This window comes from Hyaena hyaena, unplaced genomic scaffold, assembly GCF_003009895.1.
Source record: "Hyaena hyaena isolate Hyena2069 unplaced genomic scaffold, ASM300989v1 scaffold_320, whole genome shotgun sequence".
NCBI lineage: Eukaryota > Metazoa > Chordata > Mammalia > Carnivora > Hyaenidae > Hyaena > Hyaena hyaena.
In genome coordinates, this window is record NW_024080952.1 from 1627702 (window position 1) to 1647854 (window position 20153).

The following is a 20153-nucleotide window of genomic DNA, read 5'->3' on the forward strand; positions in this document are numbered from 1 at the left end:
AATAAAATAAAATGCAGAAATACATCACTGCGGTCCATTATTGGCAGCATGAGGACATAGATGATCCAACACCAACACTGTATACTCCACCCTAATTAGAGACACAGGCCGGGCAACCGAACATGGCTTCCAGATAGGTCTTCTTTGGCTCACAGCGTAATAAAATTTTCTTAAAATTACTTTGCTGTGCTTAAAATTTGGATTTAAAAATCAGAATTTCCAGCACTTCTTAGACAGTATCAGGTCTGACAACATCAGGCCTGGTTTCTGAAGCCGAATCACCTTGCCTCTACCCAGGGTAATAGCTCTCTGGATTACCTCAGTCTCTACCATTCCCTGTTACCCTATACCTAGCCTACATTGCTCATTTTTGCTACAGGCCTGATGCTGGTAGGCTTCTGAATTGATGACATCAACTATGGAATGACCCAAGGCATTTTATAATTCATATGAAGGTATTTCTAACCAGATGGGGACTGTATACAAACAAACTATACAACAGAAAGCATCTCAGATGATTTCTTCGACCAGAAGTCATTAAAATTATACCTAAGCAAAAGGAAAGACAGATACTTACTGAACCACAGCTTGACCTCGAGTCAGACCTTTGATTTTCAAATAATGCTCAATCACTTTGTCTTCACTGTAAAGCAAGCAAATGAGAAATATGGCAATGTATGACTATATGAGGTACAGACTCATTTTCAAGATTCTCAGGGAGGTTTTTGAGAAACAAGAAAAATACTTTCACCCACTTGTTTGGGAGACAGAAGCTGGCTGACTTTTGTTTCTGTAGTACACAGATTCCTGAACCTCAGACAGCACTACCTCATCATGGTTTTTGATTTACATTTTATAGGATATACAATATATGAATATGTTTTAAAACTTAATTTATTGGAAAAGGAAAGGATGTCAATTTAGCAAACGAAAAACTAGTATTTTTTGCCATAATTGAATGGGACATAACAAATACGAAATAATGTCATTAAATGCTAAGTAGTGAGCTTTGCTAGGGAAATTAAAAGGCCTAACAAAAGAGATGAGCAAGTATCAGGTATTAAATACATTAAAAAAGAATTATCCACGAAGATTTAGAAAGGATTCAAACTGTTCTGAGTCTTGTGCAATCCCAAACACTCTCTTGTCACTGACTACCTGGGGACACACTGCTTGCAGAGAAAGCCCTTCATTATTGTGCCAGCATAAAATGTGTTGATTAAAGGGGCACCTGGCTGGCTCAGTTGGTAGAACATGTGACTCTTGATCTTGGGGTCATGGATTTGAGCCCCACATTGGGGGCAGAGATTACTTAGTTAAAAAAATAAAGGTTAAAAAAAACCTTGTTGGCAAGAAAGGCAAGAAGTAGGTGAAGTCTGTCATCTTTGATGTCACTGAGCTACTGTGCTCTTCTTTCAGATACCCATCATATCTCAAGTATAATCTAGAAGGATAAATGTTTTTATCTCTACACAATCAGTAATCAGTGGTAAATGGCCTTTGTTTTTTTTTTCTTAAGAAACTATCACTTAACAATGATTTGTTTGGAAGATTCCAGACTCAGGAGGAAATGTAGCCTCAGCACCCACTTTTGCTCTTTATTTGGGAATTGCATTACAACTTCCATATTAAAGCTATTCATGGGGCAACTGCGTGGCTCAGTCAGGTAAGTGTCTGACTCTTGATATCGGCTCAGGTCATGATCTCACAGCCCTTGTGTTGGGCTCTGTCATTGTGGAATCTGCTTGTGATTCTCTCTCTTTCTCTCTCTCTGCTTGTCCCCACACTGCCACTCAAAATAAATAAACTTAAAAAAAACTATTCATGTTGAACATTTATTCTTTAATCCTTTTTTTTTTTTTTTTTTTTTGGTGTGGAAGTAAAACTATCTTCAGGACTCGAAACTCTAAATCAAGGCAACTATAATTAAAGAGGATGTAACTGATACAAAGGGGAAAAACATACCTTACTAGGAAAAATGTTGTATGGAAAATGGGTACAATGGATTCATTAAAATGCAAACAAATGGAATGACTCAAAATATACAACAATTTTTGGCCATGGAAGAAATGCCTGTTCATTCAGGTCATTTTCGGCTATTGAGAAAACCTCTAGCCAAGGAAATGTGTATTTTATAACACGTATGTTACACTCTGCTAGATTAAGGCCACATTACACAGTGACTGCACATGTACTGAGCACTATGTTTCACTTAAAAGCACACTCTACACAGACTTTGTATGCATGCGAATGAGAAAGCACGCAGCCACTCTTCACGAATGACTACAATCTCGGTACGATGATCTCCAGGAAGCTTTGACAAGACCCTTTCATGGAAAGGATCAGGTCTGCTTATGGTCACTGTCATACATGTGATTTGATACTTCCTTCACTCATATCTCTTTTCATTTCCTGAAGAGCATATAGTTCTCCGTGAAGGTTATGCTCATGGGATCGGGCTTACCAGTAAGCCAGAGACGGGTGCTCCTGAAGCGTTTTGGTTGGAAAGGCCGGTAAGGTCTTTAAATCTTTTCTGGCATTTTCATCACTGAAAAGAAGAGTAATGCAGTCATGTCAGTCACTGTTACTTAAACTATCATCCAAGCTAGTCCCTGGATGAAACATGATAACTAACTACAGTATATTGGGCTCTAGCAAAATGTGGTCAGCACATATAAGCCCATGGATTCAAGTCCCCCAATTGACAACCCCCAAGCCGTATGATATTTTGAAGTTTTTAAAAAGAAACACAAAAACATTTAAAATAACCGTATTCAGGTGCCATATTCCCACTTTCCTTACTCTCCTGATAAACCTGCAGCCATGTTCATGGTATATTTCCTATGTATAGCAATTCTATTACCTAATTACTATAACTGTGGATTTTCCATATTCCATTTTCACAGAGCATTCTTCAAATTTCAGTACACACCTTCTCTGTGTGCCTATAGTACTCTTACAGTGATCTTTAGTGGGACATAATATTCACCATGCTGAAATATTGATTATCATAAAACCACTCATGTAGTATTATTCTTTTTTCATATTAGGTATCAATTCAATAAAAAGGTTTGTACAGAGTTTTCTATTACTTGTCTATTTTTTCTTTACCACATTTAGAAGTAAAATGGATCAAGTTGGCCATTTGGGAAAACCACTTGAAAGAAAATGTGTTTCTAATGAAACCACAGATATCCTTCAAATTGAATCAAGTGACCTAAAAATGTACCTCTTTAAGGTCAGCTATGATCTCATTGTAAGATGGAAAAATTCTAGTTGCCAATAGAGATAATTTTGGGGGGGTCACCCAGGTGGCTCAGTCAGTAGAACATGTAACTCTTGACCTCGGGGTTGTAAGTTCGAGCCCCATGTTGGGTGTATGGAGGAAAGAAAAGAAAAGAAAAGAAAAGAAAAGAAAAGAAAAGAAAAGAAAAGAAAAGAGAAGAAAAGGAAAAAAAAGAAAAGAAAAGAAAGAGAGAGAGAGAGGAAGGAAGGAAGGAAGGAAGGAAGGAAGGAAGGAAGGAAGGAAGGAAGGAAGGAGAGGGGTGTGGTCTACATGGAACTTAACAGAAGAAGAACAGGTAATACAACACAGTCATAACTGGTCCTCTCAAAAACTGCCCCAAGTATCTATGGAGGTAGTCTGTGAAAAAACAGACATGACTCTCTGGGGTCTATCAGAGCCTGGGATAAGTATATAAGAGCTATTCAAAATCCTGACCAAACTGGTATTCATCAAACATCACACTGGTAATTCTTCTACTGTCCATGGCTTCATCTCTTTCCCATGACCTACTGTTTGTAGAGAGTCAGGCACCATGCAACACACTTTTTAGGCATTATACCTGATGTAAGTCTCACCATGATACTTCCAGGTGGTAGATACTATTATTATCCATGCTTTACAGGTAAGGGGGAGAGGTTTCCAGAAGTAAGCCACTCGCTCAATGTCTCACAGCCACTATGTAGAGAAGCCAGAAGGCAAACACAGTCTGCTTGGCTTTAAGCGACAAGACCATAGGGTGCCTGGGTGGCCCAGATAGTTGAGCGTTCCATTTCAGCTCAGGTCACAATCTCGCAGTTCGTGAGTTTGAGCCCCACTTTGGGCTCTGTGCTGACAGCTCAGTGCCCACTTCCTGATCCTCTGTTTCCCCCCATTCCCACTCTCTCTCAAAAATAAATAAACATTAAAAAAAAAAACAAGACCATAACCTGATTACCTGACAGACCCTCAGAGCAGCATTCTAGATAGCACATTCTCAACTTGGGCAAGGCACAGCTCCCCTTCACCCTCACCCCCTAGTTACACAGGAAAACACTGAACCAATTATTTTCAAGATTCATCATGTATGCATTTTCACATCAGCTTCCCGGGGGTTTGCTTCAGTGATTCACATTGAAAGAGAACCCCTCAGCTGGATGATCCAACACTGAACTTCACGTGAATCTCCTCTGGAAGCATTCATTCAACACTCGCAGATCAATGGTCACAGATGAACCCAGGGAACCGAGCACGGGCTGCAGACAGGGTCTGTCTGAGGCACAGTGTGCTGTATCAGTAATCACTCATCCTGTCCCCACATCGGGCTTGGTGGACATGGCTCTCCTTCAATGTCTACAAAAATTTTGTGTTTTGGTTTCACCATCACGTTTCCTGACCGTGCCACTGAGCAAACTATACACACACCTATCATCTTACAGTACGAAGAGAGGGAGTGGAACGTCCCCTTGCTTGGGGACACTATGATTTGCACCTGTCAACATTACATTCAAAATGAAGGTTGTGGCCCTTCCTAAAGGTGAAAGATCCGGCTTTACAAATGACTACAGGAAGTAAAAAGTCACTTGGCTCCTGTTCTTACATAAGGATAAATCTCTCTATTCATTTGAAATCTAAGCAGTACAGCTTAATGAGATTGACAATCTTGGAAAACGGGTTTGGGCTTTCTGAAAACCAAAATATACCACAATCCAATTTATTCATATTAAAGGTCATCTGTCAACTCCCAGTAATGATATTTATTTTTCTTAATAATTTCTTTTATGCTCTGTCCTTCAAATTCTATTTCCTTTACAAAGAAGTTGGCATATGAGTTTTTTATGAAAGGCAAATACATGTATATATTCTAATATGAGAGGCTAAGGACAAACACTTTTTGTTATTAATCACCACCACCAACTACCTGTGTTTTGTTAACTTCTGGGTCCATGTGAACTATATGCTATGCTCCAACAACTCAACCTAGCATTCATTTCCTTCTTTGGATTATAGTTAATTTTGTGGCAATTCAGGCTCACTAGAGTAGAGGCTGCTAGTCACTATAGATTCACTTATTCTTCTAGCAAATATGTATTGAGTGTATACTGCATACCTAGCATGTAGAAACAAATGTCATTTGATGGAGTTGCTTTTAACTTATGTGAATAGTCAGCCAAAAGAGAGAGGAGAGAGAGGACCAAGCAAGGGAGAGATTTTATCCATCATTCTTTTCAATAAGCTCATGGTTGAGAAGAAGTGCAAAACCGGAGGTCTAAAGTTGATGCCCTTCAAGGTTTTAGTTCCTGTGTCCTCGAAGTACCAGCATCTCACAACACTGAGGTTTTTCTAGTGGTTAGTAAACATGCATTAAGCATTTAATACATGTCTTCTAAACATGAGCAACTTACATGTTTAGTGCCTCACTAAAGACACAGCTATGTGATGGGGCGCCTGGGTGGCTCAGTCAGTTAAGTATCCAACTTCAGCTCAGGTCATGATCTCATGGTTCATGGGTTCGAGCCCTGCGTCGGGCTCTGTGCTGACGGCTAGCTTGGAGCCTGCATCCTGTTTTGGATTCTGTATCTCCCTGTCTCTCTGATTCTCCCCTGCTCACACTGTCTCTCTCTCTCTCAGAAATAAATGAAACATTAAAAAAATTAAAAATAAAAAAACAGCTATGTGATTCAACATGAGAAAAATACCACCTGTGTTGAATTTATTGAAAGACAAACTCTGGTCTTTGCCATGTCATCTTTTTAAGGAATTTTCAAGAGTAATTTTAACCGTGCAATGGTTCCTCTTATCCACGGGGGATACGTGCCTAGAACCCTAGCGGATGTCTGAGACTGTAGATAGTACCAAACCCTATACGTACTACTATGTTTTTTCCTAGACACACATACCCCTGATAAAGTTTAATTTGTAAATTAGCTACAGTAAAAGATTAAAAACAATAATAATAAGATAGAACAATTGTAACAATGTACCATTAGAACAGTTACATGAATGTGGTCTCTCTAAAAATAAATATCTTATTGTGCTGTACTCATCTTTCTTCAGATGTGATGTGAGATGATAAAAGGCCTACATGAGGAGATGCAGGGAGGTGAATGACATAGACACTGTGACCTAGTGTTGGGCTACTATTGACTTTCCGGTGATTTGTCAGGAGGAGGATCATCTGCTTCCCGACCACAGGTAACTGACACCGTGGAAAGTGAAACCGCAGATAAGTAGACCACTGTACATAATTAGAACCACCCCGGTTATAGGATGTGATAAGATGTTATTCATCTGGTCATGGGGACTGAGTAATCAATACATTATCAAGGATTAATCATGGGCCAGTATCCTAAAGAACAATGAGTATTCATTCACTAAGACTGCTGGGGTACTAATCAATCACCGGGCAGCAACTAAAATGTGCAATAATAGGGAGGCAGCTTAGGGGTCATTTTGAGGAGAGTTTAGACTACTTTGAAAGGTATATACCTGAACAGGTGGAGCACAGGTAGGATGTGGGGGCAGTGAGACTATTCTGAATATGGTAATGACATACATGATATTATGCATTCGTTAAAATTTATAACGATACAGACTGAATCCCAATTTGACTCTCGGTCTTTGTTAATAATAATGTAATGATATGGATTCGATTGTAACAACTATACCACACAAACGTAAGATGTTAATAATATGGGAAACTGCTGGGAGGTCAGGAGGGGGAAAGAAAGAGGTGGTATATGGGAACTCCCTGTACTTCCTGCCCAAATTTTCTGAAACCTAAAATTTTAAAGTATATTAATGTAAAAAAGAATATGGAAAGAAATTCGCTTTAGATTAGTGGTTCTTAACTTGTACAGTTTTGCCCCTTGGGGGACATTCAGCACTGTCTTATGACATTGGTTTTAAAGTTGTTTCTTTTGGGGCGCCTGGGTGGCTTAGTCGGTTAAGCGTCCGACTTTCGCTTAGGTCATGATCTCGCGGTTCGTGGGTTCGAGCCCCGAGTCGGGCTCTGTGCTGACTGCCAGCTCAGAGCCTGGAGCCTGTTTCAGAGTCTGTGACTCCCTCTCTCTCTGACCCTCCCTTGCTCACGCTGTCTCTCTCTCTCTCTCTCTCTCCCCTAGAAATAAAATAAAAATATTAAAAAAAAAATAAAGTTGTTTCTTTTTTGAGAGGGAGAGAGAGAGAGAGAGTGCACAAATAAGCGAGCCTATCTGTGTACCTGTGAGCAGGGGAGGGGCAGAGGGAGAGGGAGAGAGAGAGAACCTTAAGCAGGCTCCACGCCAGGGCTCAGTGCGGGGCTCCATCTCACCACCCTCAAATCATGACCTGAGCCAAAATCGAGAGCGGGAGGATTAATCTACCTAACCACCCAGGTGCCTCCCCCCCAATTTTTTTTTTAAGTAATGTCCACACCCAGCGTGGGGTCTGAACTTAAACCCTGAGATCAACAGTCTCCTGTTCCACCCACTGGGCCAGTCAGGTGCCCCTTAAGACGTTTTTCATCGTCACGGCTGAAAGGCAGAGTAACTGGCATCTGCTGAGTAGAGGCCAGGATGCTATGTACCTCCTATAACACACAGGACAGACCCTAACAACAAAGAATCCCCCTGTCCCAAATGTTGGCTGTGCTGAGTTTGAGAAACCCTGATGTGAATTATTATAAAACTCCTACTAATTCAACCCTTAACCTTTTTCTTTTTAAGCTTATTTATTTATTTTGAGAGAGAGAAAGCATGAGTTGCAGAAGGGCAGAGGGAGAAAGGGGCAGAGAGAGAGAGAGAGAGAAAGAATCCCAAGCAGGCTCTACACTGTCAGCACAGAGTTCAACATGGGGCCAAACCCATGAACTGCAAGATCATGCCCTGAGCCGAAATCAAGAATTGGAAGCTTAACCAACTGAGGTACCCAGGTGCCCCTCAACTCTAAAACTTCCACTTGTATCTTTCAGACTTAAAGAATTATTCTCCTCTGTCACTCTTAGACTATAAGTACCAGAATACAAATACATCTTAGCTACAAATGTCTATCAGGAGCCAAGTGAGAGACCCATTAGAAATTCAACTGTGGGGCGCCTGGGTGGCTCAGTCGGTAAGTGTACAACTCTCCATTTCTGCTCAGGTTTCGATCTCAGGGTTTCCAAAGTTGCGGCCCTGCATTGGACTCTGTGCTGACAGTGAGGAGCCTGCTTGGGTTTCTCTCTCTCCCTCTCTCTCTCTGCCCCTCCCCTGCTCACAAGGTCTCTCTTTCAAAATAAATAAATGTACTTAAAAAATTTTTTTAGGGGCGCCTGGGTGGCTTAGTCGGTTAAGCGTCCGACTTTCGCTTAGGTCATGATCTCGCGGTTCGTGGGTTCGAGCCCCCCGTCGGGCTCTGTGCTGACTGCCAGCTCAGAGCCTGGAGCCTGTTTCAGAGTCTGTGACTCCCTCTCTCTCTGACCCTCCCCTGCTCACGCTGTCTCTCTCTCTCTCCTAGAAATAAATAAAAAATATTTAAAAAAAAATTTTTTTTTAAAAAAGAAATTCAACTGTTTGAGCTAGCTGGAAAAAGGCAAGTCAAACTCGGCATGAGAAACAAACACAATGGGGGGTGGTAGTGACTGCGAAGAAAAGAAGAAAGCATTGCCCGTTTGAAGTATTACTCAGCATGTTGACCTAACTGTGTGCGACAGAAATCAACATTTTAATTAATTTCCCTTTATGTAAAAGTGGGTCCTAGAAGGGTATGCAGTGTTCACTGTTGCGTCACCACTCCTGGCGTGTTGCTATCCTTCACGTGGTCCAAGACAGCCCATCACCATGTCCGCTGTTCAGCCGTCAAGTAGAGGAACATTATTTTACAAACCCATTACTTTAGGGGCAGAAGAGGAAATCTGCCCACCTTTCTGACGTTCATGGCTGGAACATCACACAGCTATCCCTAAGTGAAAAGACACTGCAGTAGGGAGTCTTCACTTGGGGCAGCCACAAGCCTAGCTAAAAACTCTACTAATGTGGAGCAAAAGGAGATTGGAACCGGGGGCGTGGGGGAGGGGAATAATCGGACTGCACTGCTGGTAGAGAGCACTTAGATCTGGGTAATTTCTGCTGTGTGGGAATGTGGATCCACTATTGCCTAATGGTTACATTCTTTTTTCCAAAACTTAAGGCAAAAATCTCAGAGTTTTATCTAAGATACCTAAATTTTAAAATACGGCCTCCACCAAAACAAAACAAAAGCAAAAAACAAAATAAAAACTAAAGCGTTGTACAGCCGCTGTGAAACATCCTGGAGACCATCACTATTGCTTTGCGATTTGTGACAGGCACTGTTAGTATAGAATGGACAGGGAGATGCCTTCTCAGCAATTCACTTTGGCTTCCAGCTTTAGGAAATGTATTAACAGTGCAAATTGTACAAAAATAAGAGATACACAAATGATTTTGACAAATGTGGAATCTGGACCATCTCAAATGATTATATTCTCAGGAAAGAACAAAGCTTTATTTTTTTGTGTGTTAAGAAAGGTTTTTATCATCCCTTTAAATTTAGTTATTTGTACTATTGCAAAACATCTTTTCCTTGTGAATATATACCATCGCTTTCTTGTAAGAACCCATTTAATAGCCCATTTCTAATAAGCCACCACCAATACTGAGATGATTAAGCTGTGGACATCAGCTATAAACATTAAAAGAGAGGGTTGCCTGGGTGGCTCAGTCTGTTAAGCGTCCGACTTCGGCTCAGGTCATGAACTCATGGTTTGTGGGTTCAAGCCCTGCGTCGGGCTCTGTGCTGAACACTTGCTCAGAGCCTGGAACCTATTTCAGATTCTGTGTCTCCTTCTCTCTCTGCCCCTCCCCTGCTCACACTCTGTCTTACTCTGTCTCTCAAAAATAAATAAATGTAAAAAAAAATTTTAAAAACCAAAACATTAAAAGAGAGGACTAGAAGGACCCCAAGACAGCAGAGACAGGCAGCCTAGCAGAAGAATGGGTTAAAGCTTTCAGCAAACAGTGCACAGAGGTAGAAATCCAAATGGCCAACAGACAGAATCAAGTGTTCAGCTTCGTAAGTACTCAGGGAAACACAAACTAAACCCTCAATGAATCATCGCTAAGCACCAGGCTGCCAAACTTACAACACAGACAATGCCTAGTTTACATGAAGATGTAGGGCAATAGAAACTCGCATCCCTTGCCAGTGGGAATGTTTATTGGTATGAACGTTTTGGAAATTTGCATACCTCATACCCAGAGATCCTTTCTTAGGTATAACCCTAGAGAAACTCAGGTAAAAAAATAATCTTTATAGCAGCATTGTTCACAAGAAGACAAATAAACAACCTGAATATCTCGTAACAATAGAAATGATAGAATTGTAGCATATTCATACAACGAATACCACACAGCAGAGAAAGCACACTATAGCTTCATCGAACACGATGAAACTCACAAAGAGTAATAAGCAACGAAGCCAGACCCAAAATAATTCACAATCCCATGTTCTAAAATAACTCAAGTGAAACTAGGGATTCTTATGCAGGTGATAAAAGTATAAAGCAAAACAAGAAAATGTGTATCGCAGAGTCAGTGTACCTCTGGGGAAAGAGGATTTTATTGAAGGGGGGAGCACACTACACAATGGGGGTGGGGCTGGAGGATCCTGGCCAGGGTCCTCCTCCCTGGGTGTGGCTTCGAGGCTGTGCCTTTTCAAATTTGCTCTTTAAACCAAACCTACATGTTTTATGCATTCTTCTGTGTGATATGATTCACATCAAAAACTGAAAGCAAATGTGGCGACTAGGTGGACACAAGGAACCCAAGGGCAAACCCCACTGTCATGTGAAGGGCAAGAACGGCGGTGGCCAACAAAAGCCAGAGGCTGTCGCTTACGAACCAAAAAGTGAACCCACCAGGGCGTTCGAAACACGGGCACATTGTTCTAAGGTTAATCTTGATCATTTCCAGAGTTTAGGATCAAGAGAGACTTCACGTCTGAGTGGACTGACAGTAGCTGAGTGTTTCTTTGTTCACCCTCTGAAGAACTCAGCCGGGGAATGTGCCTGGGAGCCTGAGGCCACGTGGACCCACTGAGCTGGCCGGGGCAGCCAGGTGTCTGCTTCAGCAACAGAAGGCCCCTCCCGGCTGGCGGGCAAGCAGGCAGGCAGGGCAGGGCAGGAGGCTCAGTTTATATGAATCAGGATCAACCTCGAGTCCTGAGGGAGGGTCTGAAAGCAGCTGGGAGGTGAGCAGCCCTGGACGGAGATATCTCTGCCTTTCTCCAGCACAAAATGCACTCACCCAGTCGGGGCATTCTTGACCTTAATAGCCATGGAAGTGTTATTTTAAAGATGCACTTGACCAGAATTGCCAACAGGGACTGATTTCTCCAGGTCCTGGCCGGAGAGAACACTCATAAATCTACAGGACTTGTTACTTCTCAGTAACTCAACGAGAAATTGCTTTTCTTCACCATGTTGGCAGGAATTCAGACGTTACATTGAAGAAGGTGCTTTATCTGATGATCTAGGTAGAACCCCTCCACTTAGGTATTCCAGATTCCTATTCTGACAGCTCTCTGGAAGGAAGCAGCCCATGACCCACTATATCACCAACGCAACTATTTTTTCAGGCGATGACTCCCTTTGGCATTTTCAAGCCCCCTTTCTTGGGCTGTTGTTTTTCTTCGCTGACCTCAAAAACCCTGTAGGAATGTGCCAACCTCACTCATTTTTGAGAAAGCCACACGGCTGGCAAAACTGAGGCCACCCTTTGTGTGTGCGGGAGCACTTGTGTGGAAACAGCCACCCCCAGCAAATGTGTCCACCTGTTTGTGGCTAATTGGGAACACGCTCACTGAGACAACCAGCCACCTGCCGTTCTGTGGCTGAAGGGCAGGCAATTAGCAAACTTGGTGCTACTGCCTCTCAGAGTGGACCAATCACTGAGTTCCCTTGAATATGGCGTTGTCTATGCTTGGTGTGGGGGCATCCCTAGGTTTCTAGGACACTTCGGAAAAAAAGCCCAAGCCCCAAACTTCCTGTTTTTTTTTTTGTTTTTGTTTTTTTTTAGTGCTAAAGCTCTTCTTTACCTGAAACCCAAAGCAAAAGTCCCTAAAAAAGCACTAAATATAAGAACTCAATGGAAATGACTGTAGCAACTTTAGTACACAAAGAAATAAACAAAGCTATTTAAAAAATAACTTAGGACTGGAGTCTTTTTATCCATATATAACTCAAACCCGTATATCATAAAAATGTATATGCAGGGGCATCTGGCTGGCTCAGTTGGGAGAGCAGGCGACTCCTGATCTCAGGACCGTGAATTTAAGGCCCTCATTGGGCACAGAGATTACTTTAAAAAATTAATAAAATAAGTAAATAAATATATTAAAAAACACTTATGGGTAGATACAATATATTGCTAAATATGTATATGAAGATGTAAAAACACTATAGTTAATGCCTGTTTGGACATTCAAGATTAAGTCTACCATGTAGCCTAAATATCATCAGACTTTAAATAAAGGGGGGAAAAAGAAATTGAAGAAAAGGGTGTGAAAAGGGACATCCAGAGACTTGGACAAGCTGTCACAGCCGGGAGTTCTAACCCTATGTTCCATGCAAATGAAAGATTTGCAATCATTAGGAACTGTGCTAATTAAAAACATTTGCCAGTCTCCTGGCATTGCCGTGTAGAGAGCCTGGTGATAAGCTACTTCCTTATCTAAGCCTGCTCCGAACCCATGCACTTCACTGATGGACTAGGACATGGGAATGATCATCCTGGGTAGAAAAAGCACACTTAATGTCTGTTACATGGAGTATAGGCCAACTCAACTACCTGCTGGATCCAGTGTTTAAGGATGACAGCTTGCTTATCCATGTCATTATTAAAAGGTTTTCGTTATTGCATATAAACAGGAACTTCCCTGAACAGTCTACTGGACTAATTAACACTAGGTGATCAGCAATTTAAGGTATGTTATCAGTTTACTTAGAGTGGTTTTTCACAGGCCAGAATGCCTTCAAACCACCCTGTTTTAATTTAAAAAAAAAAATCACATTTCTTTCAGTTATCTCGGAACTCGGTCTTCTGTGAAGAGTCTGGTTTATTAGCTCCTTGACTTAATAACAAGTTCTAACGGCAAATTTCTTTCTGCTAGTTCCTAGGTAAGTGGACATTAAAAATGACAAGCATAAGAAACACAGAAGTTAAAAAACAAAGAAACACAGAAGTTATCACATCACAGTCCTCTGACCAGCAGAATCGGTATTATCTCAGAACTTGTTAGAAATGCAAATTTTCGAGTCCTGACCCAGACTTGCTGAATCAGAAGGGCTCAAGGGGGAACCTAGTAAACGAATAATAGAATACACACATCATAATACACAAGGAGATTTTCAAAAAATAGATAGTAATCAGCCATTTAAAATAGAAAATAAGGTCCAGGAGTATGAGAACAGTCTAGGAGGTTCGTTTCAGGAGACTGCAGGGGCTGACCCAGCAGTGATGGCATTCAGTCCCCAGAAGAAATGCTTCGAATAACAGTTCACACTGACTGGGCATTATTAGGTGGTAGGGGTTGGGTGAAAGCCTTTCTCTACGGGTGTATTATGCTATTATCACCAGCTCCCCCATTTCACAGATGGGAAAACTGAGATTTTAGACAGATTCCTTTAAACGGACACAGTAAGAACATAGCAGATGTGACTCCAAACCTGTGCTTTACCCACTTTGCCTAACTCCTCCAGATTCTAAAGAGAGGGGTCAGAAAATGGAGAAAGGGCAGCTGAGGAAGGAAAGACTCACCAGCTTAACTTGGGGCTTCAGAATTTATAAACATGGTGGCCACTGATTGGTTCTATGACAGTTTCTTGGGTGAAGACAGGTAGCTTTTGAACACTAGATAAGTCGGGAGTAGCCAAAAGCTGAATTAAACTGCATGAGAGATCTGAACACAGGTAACAAAACTGAATATGTGTTTGCTGAACCAAACCAAAACGTCAGTCCACAGTTGTCCCCTAATAGCAAAGATACCAAATTTCATGTTAAAAAAAATCTTTTTTTTTTTAAAGGGCCACAGAATCAGACCCCAGTCATTTTCAGAAGAATTTTACAACAGGGCATCCAAACTCACCCGGTGACTTCAGGTGAGAATCTCAACACCTCAACAAAGGTCCTTTCAACCATACAAAGTACTCCTGACGTCCAATTTTTTTTGATACTGACTCCAAATTTCATAGTAAGCTCTCTACTCGTGACCATTTATCTCTGTTAACAGGAGCCCCAGTACTAGGAGGAGATGGAGAAAGTAGGAAACACCTCATGTGTTCATTTCATTCATAGTCAATTGCAGGGGCAGAAAGCTAGGGCTCAGAGTCGCTCAACTGTCTACTCCCACTACTGATCACTGCAAATAATTAGTATAAAAAACTGCTTACAGACAGAGGTAATTTCCTAGCAACTACGATGAAGCGCCCTCCTTGCCTTCCACCCCTCCAGACCAAACGGCAGCCGGCCGGTTGGGCGAGCTGAGTTCCTTGGACCCAAACCCGGAGTTCACCCGCGCGCGGAGATCGGAAGACTCACCGAGGGCCCCGCAGGGAGGCGGCGCTGCGTCCCGAATGCCAGCAGCCGGTGGGCTGGCTCCGGTGACTCCGGGTCGGAGCCCCGCACGGGGAAGCAGGGGAGGAGGAGCGGGAGGGGATTGGAAAGCTGTCGTGGAAGCGGGGAGGGGCCGAAAACGCCAGGCAGGCTGGTCCAGACCTCGACCCCTCCCCGCCCAGGTCACAGGGTCTTTCCATTCTCAGAATTTCCTCCCCCACCTCCTCTCAACATTTCTCGCTCACACCTCCAGCCAAATCACTGAGAGGATTACAGAAGTCATCTTCCAGGCCCCCCCGCTGAAGCTCGAGTCCCCACTGCTTCCGGGGAAAGGGAAAGGGGTAGTCCCCTCCCTTCATCATTGAGCAAATGAAGCCCTTTTACTGGGCTTCAGGTGTGAACATGCATTTCCAGGCTGCCTCTGATCTCCAGCTCCCCCTGACCTCTCGGTTTCTTAGCAGGACAATAAATGGCTTTAAAGGGGACTGTCTGGGGTTGTGCAGTGTGGCAGACAAGTGCTCCGCATTTTACGCAGAGGAACTCACTGGATCCTCTTAGCAAACCTAGACACAGGCACTGTTTCCAATTCATAGGTAAGGGAACTGAGGTTTAGAAAAGTCACCTAGCAGGCCGCCTGGGTTGCTTATTAGATTTGGCCCAGGTCAGGTGGTGACCTCACAGGCTGGGCGTTCGAGCCCAGCATCCGGCTCCATGTTGATTCTGTAGAGCCTGCTTGAAATTCTCTCTCTCTCTCTCTCTCTCTGAAGAAAAAAAAAGCTTAAAAAACAAATCACAGAGCTGCTCCCGTTTGCCAGAGCTCACACGGGGGCAGCCAGGACTTGGGTGTGGGCAACTGCAAAGTTTCCACTTAGAAACATCAACAGATCAACCAACCAGCCAGCTGGCTCTCCACCTGTGAGAGTGCAGTAATAAGGTTTGGTCTGAGAACTGAATTCAGTCCCACGTCTCTGTGTGCTGTAGGATTGCTGTGGTCTTAGATAAACTAACTTTGTAAGCCTTGGCTTCCTTACTATAAAAATAGGGATGGTGCCCTGTCAACAGAATGCTGTGAAGGCATCTGCCTATGTTCAATAAACGTGTTCTTGTGAGCTTACCAAAACCCTTTAATCCCCTCATGCTCAGACCAGGCTAGGAGTGGATTATTACCACCAAGAAGAATCCCCAGTGGGTGATCTAGGTTAGAGTTGCCAGATTAAATACTTAGGACACACTTATACTAAAAAAAAAGTATTCATTGTTGAAGCACTACATTGTACACCTGAGCCTAATATAACAATGTATGTTAAGTGTACCGGAATTAAAAAAAAATATTCATGATCTGTCTAAAATTCAAATTTAAGCAGGAATCCTCTATTTTTATTCGCCAAATCTGCCACCCCTTAAGGGTTGGTAGTAAACCACATGGGGAGAAAACTTTGGAAGCACTTTGCCAAGTCCCAAGCTATAAGAAGTTTTAGGACTGGTTCAGCAGAATCCTCTGTAACTGGTTCAAGTTCAGCCTTGAATCTGGCTCTTCCAACATCATGACCAGACCACAGAATTTGTGTCGGACCCTCCTTATCTCAGCGCTGTACCAAAATGCAAGGAATCTGCTTGGCGGCAAACACAGTAGCCTTTCAGCTTGAATTCTTTGCCATTAAAGTTTTGTCCATGGCCTAACTCGTAAAGCAGGGGAAATGAACTCCATCCATCTGCAGGCTCGATAGTGATCAATTGTTAAACTATTTTTTTTTAAGTCAAAAGAACTTCTGATAATAATGAAAATGTGTTGAGAGATTTTTCTAAACATTAGCCAGCTCACTGAGGATTCTAATCGTGTCTACTTTAAAACTTCAACTCTTTCAGAAGAAAGAAAATTTGTAAGAGTGACTTAGGCTGAGAAGCAGGTTAACATGAAAATCTGTAAACATAGTAAAATAAAAATATTTCACAAATTCATAGGGACAGAAGGCAGAGTGGTGGTTGTCAGGGGCTGAGATAGGGGTGACAGGGCAGGATATTTAATGGGCGTAGGGTTTCAGTTTTGTTAATACGAAGAGTTCTGAAGACTGGCTGCATAACAAAGAGAATATATTTAACACTTCTTAATTACACACTTAACGGTGGTTAAAATGGTAAATTTTATGTCAGTGTATTTTACTATAGGTTTTAAAAATGATCTGTCAGACAAATCTTGAATTAGAAAAAAAGAACACATGGAAGAAAATTAATCAATACAGATCATATTGCCTATAAAGGACTGTAAAGTCAAAGAAATCTGTCCCTCTCTTGGGAAATTGCATACTGGGTTAAGTGAAAATTATTTATGGTCAGCTTGAAGCCCCACAATTTTTTAAAAAAAATTTTAATGTTTTATTTATTTCTGAGATAGAGAGAGACAGTGTGAGCAGAGGAGGGTCAGAGAGACAGGGAGACACAGAATCTGAAACAGGCTCCGGGCTCTGAGCTAGCTGTCAGCACAGAGCCTGATGCGGGGCTCAAACCCACGAACCGTGAGATCATGACCAGAGCCCGAGCTGGATGCTCAACCGACTGAGCAACCCAGGCTCCCCAAAGCCTCACAAGTTTATCTCTTCATCCTGCATGTGGGACTCAGGGTGTCCTTCCTGATCACACCGAAACTGGATTTAACCACATCAGCCATTTGAACACAGATAATAAGACTGAGTGTGTGTTGTGTTGTCAGTGTTTCTTAAACCAAACCCAAAGGCACTAAAATGTGTATCTGTAAGGGATGGAGAAGTCACTCCTCAAAATGCCATCCCTTAGTTCAGGTCCACTCTAAATGGGTTGCCCATATGGGGACAGAAGTGCCTGTCATGCTACATTCTTAGTCCTACTGAACCCCAAATACGCAGATGTATTAGTCAGCCGCTATCTGAAAGCCCCAGCAAGACTGGTTTCATACTAGTACCAAGTAGCAGCGACGGTAGTGCAAAGGCCCGGATCGCTCCTGGCACAAGATTGATCCTCACTGTGGTGGTAGCAGCTGTCTAAGTTATATGAAGGTGGAACTTTGGGCCTTTTATTTTTGTTTGCGTGCATCAGGTTTTTAAACTCTCAAAAGTAAAGTGTTCGGAAATGCAAAATACTGAAGCTGTGAAATGCAAAGGCTTGCATTCTTGATTCTGCCCTTAGCTGGCGGATCAGGGCTTAGTTTTCTGCAAAACAGAGATGAAAGCCCTTTCCTCACAGGGTCATTGAAGAAAAAATTTTTTAGGCTTATTTATTTTTTGAGAGAGAGAGAGAGATAGAATGCGAACAGGGAGGTGCAGAGAGAGACGGAGACACAGAATCTAAAGCAGGCATCAGGCTCTGAGCTGTACACAGGGCTTGAACTCATGAACCGTGAGATCATAATCTGATGTGAAGTCAGACACCTAATGGATTGAGCCACCCAGGCACCCTTCACAGGGTCATTTTTTTTTTTTAATGTTTTATTTATTTCTAGGAGAGAGAGAGACAGCGTGATCAGGGGAGGGTCAGAGAGAGAGGGAGTCACAGACCGAAACAGGCTCCAGGCTCCGAGCTGACAGCACAGAGCCCAACGCAGGGCTCAAACCCACGAACCGCGAGATCATGACCTAAGCGGAAGTCGGACGCTTAACCGACTAAGCCACCCAGGCGCCCCCACAGGGTCATTTTAAAGTCCAAACAAGGCTGTACTGCTATTTAGGGGAAAAAAAATTATTCTTTTTTTTTTTTTTTTGAGAGACAGAGAGAGACTGTGAGTGAGGGAGGGTCAGAGAGAGAGAGGGAGACACAGAATCCGAAGCAGGCTCCGGGCTCTAATCTGCTAGCAGAGAGCCCAATGTGATGCTTGAACCCACGAACCTTGAGATCATGACCTGAGCTGAAGTCGGACGCTTAACTGACTGAGCCACCCAGGCGCCCCATAGAAAAAAACTTTTTTTTAAAGTCCAAAGGAGATAAGAGTCTGAGAATGAGCTCTGTGAACTGCTAAGAGCTGTCACAACAAACAAAAATATTTGCTTCTATTCAAACACAGGCAATACCTTTCTTTTCTAAAAGCTACAGTAGAAGAGCTTATACAGTCTGAAATACCTACAACATGCTAGGCACTCAACTTAGCGTGTAACTATAATCCACCCAAGAATCCTCTTCCACAAATAGGATTACTACCCCCACTTTACAGATAGAGAAACTGAGAAATAAAGAGGTGAGACTTGCAGGAGCCCATCTAGCTCCTCAGGATGGAGCTGGGAAGGGGACCCAGCAAGACACCAGGACCTGCGCTGAAGCAGAGAACGGGATGTTGCTGCCAGAAACAGACCACGCAGAGTCGTCTGGCCTGCGGGTCCAGGTTCCCCGCGGCCTAACTGCCACTCGTTATCAGTCTCACCCAGCAGATACCATCAGACATCCTTTGGACTGACTTTTGAGGAATTCTCCAGAGGAAAGGCAGAGTGGAAATTCAGAGAATGAGGTTTCAGATCCGAATTCCATGGGTGGAGGATATGGGACCTTCTTGGTCCATGTCAGCCACACATCTGCAGAATTAGCATCTCGATAGCTCCCATTTGAGGACAAAATGATACAAAGAACGGAAGAATGCCTGGCACCTAGTCGGTGACGGTAAAAGCAGTGTCATGACGGGGAAGTGAGAGCATGAGCCCTGCCATCAGATGGCCATGGTTCTAAGTCCAGCTCCACATCTTACCAGCTGTGTGTCTTGGGCAAGTTACTCCACTTCTCTGGGCCTCAGCTCTAAGATGGGGATAATAATCATACCTAGCTCTTAGAATTGATACAAAGATTAAGGGTGTGAATATTTAGGAAGCTTTTAGAAATGAGTATTCCAGGCACCAAGCACTGCTCTAAACCCCTTTATGTGTATTATCTCTGTTCATTTTCACAGAAGCCCTGTGAGGGAGACATTATGTTACACCCTGCGCCTCAGACCTGGGAGGTCATCAAAATGGAATCCGAATGGGCTAAGAGGAGGGGTGCCCGAATGGCTCCATCGATTAAGTGTCTGACTTTGGCTCAGGTCATGATCTTGTGGTCTGTGAGTTCGAGCCCCACATCGGGCTCTGTGCTGACAGGTCACAGCCTGGAGCCTGCTTTGGATTCTGTGTCTCCCTCTCTCTCTGCTCATGCCCCCATGCGTTTTCTGTCTCTGTCTCTCTCTCAAAAATAAACAAACATTAAAAAACTTTTTAATTTTTTTTTTATTTTTTTTTTAATGTTTTTTATTTATTTCTAGGAGAGAGAGAGAGAGAGAGACAGCGTGAGCAGGGGAGGGTCAGAGAGAGAGGGAG

At 42.8% G+C, this 20153-nt stretch overlaps 1 protein-coding gene across 1 annotated transcript in view; it reads right to left on the minus strand.

Moving 5' to 3' along the window:
• FRMD4B (FERM domain containing 4B) overlaps positions 1-20153 on the minus strand; it is a 126535-nt gene that overhangs the window by 43601 nt on the left and 62781 nt on the right. Inside the window, exons 8-9 of the mRNA XM_039248857.1 lie at positions 2465-2548; positions 578-643 (exon numbers count right to left, since the gene is read on the minus strand). Of these exons, the coding sequence (XP_039104788.1) occupies positions 578-643; positions 2465-2548 (150 nt within the window). The remainder of the gene's footprint in view (positions 1-577; positions 644-2464; positions 2549-20153) is intronic.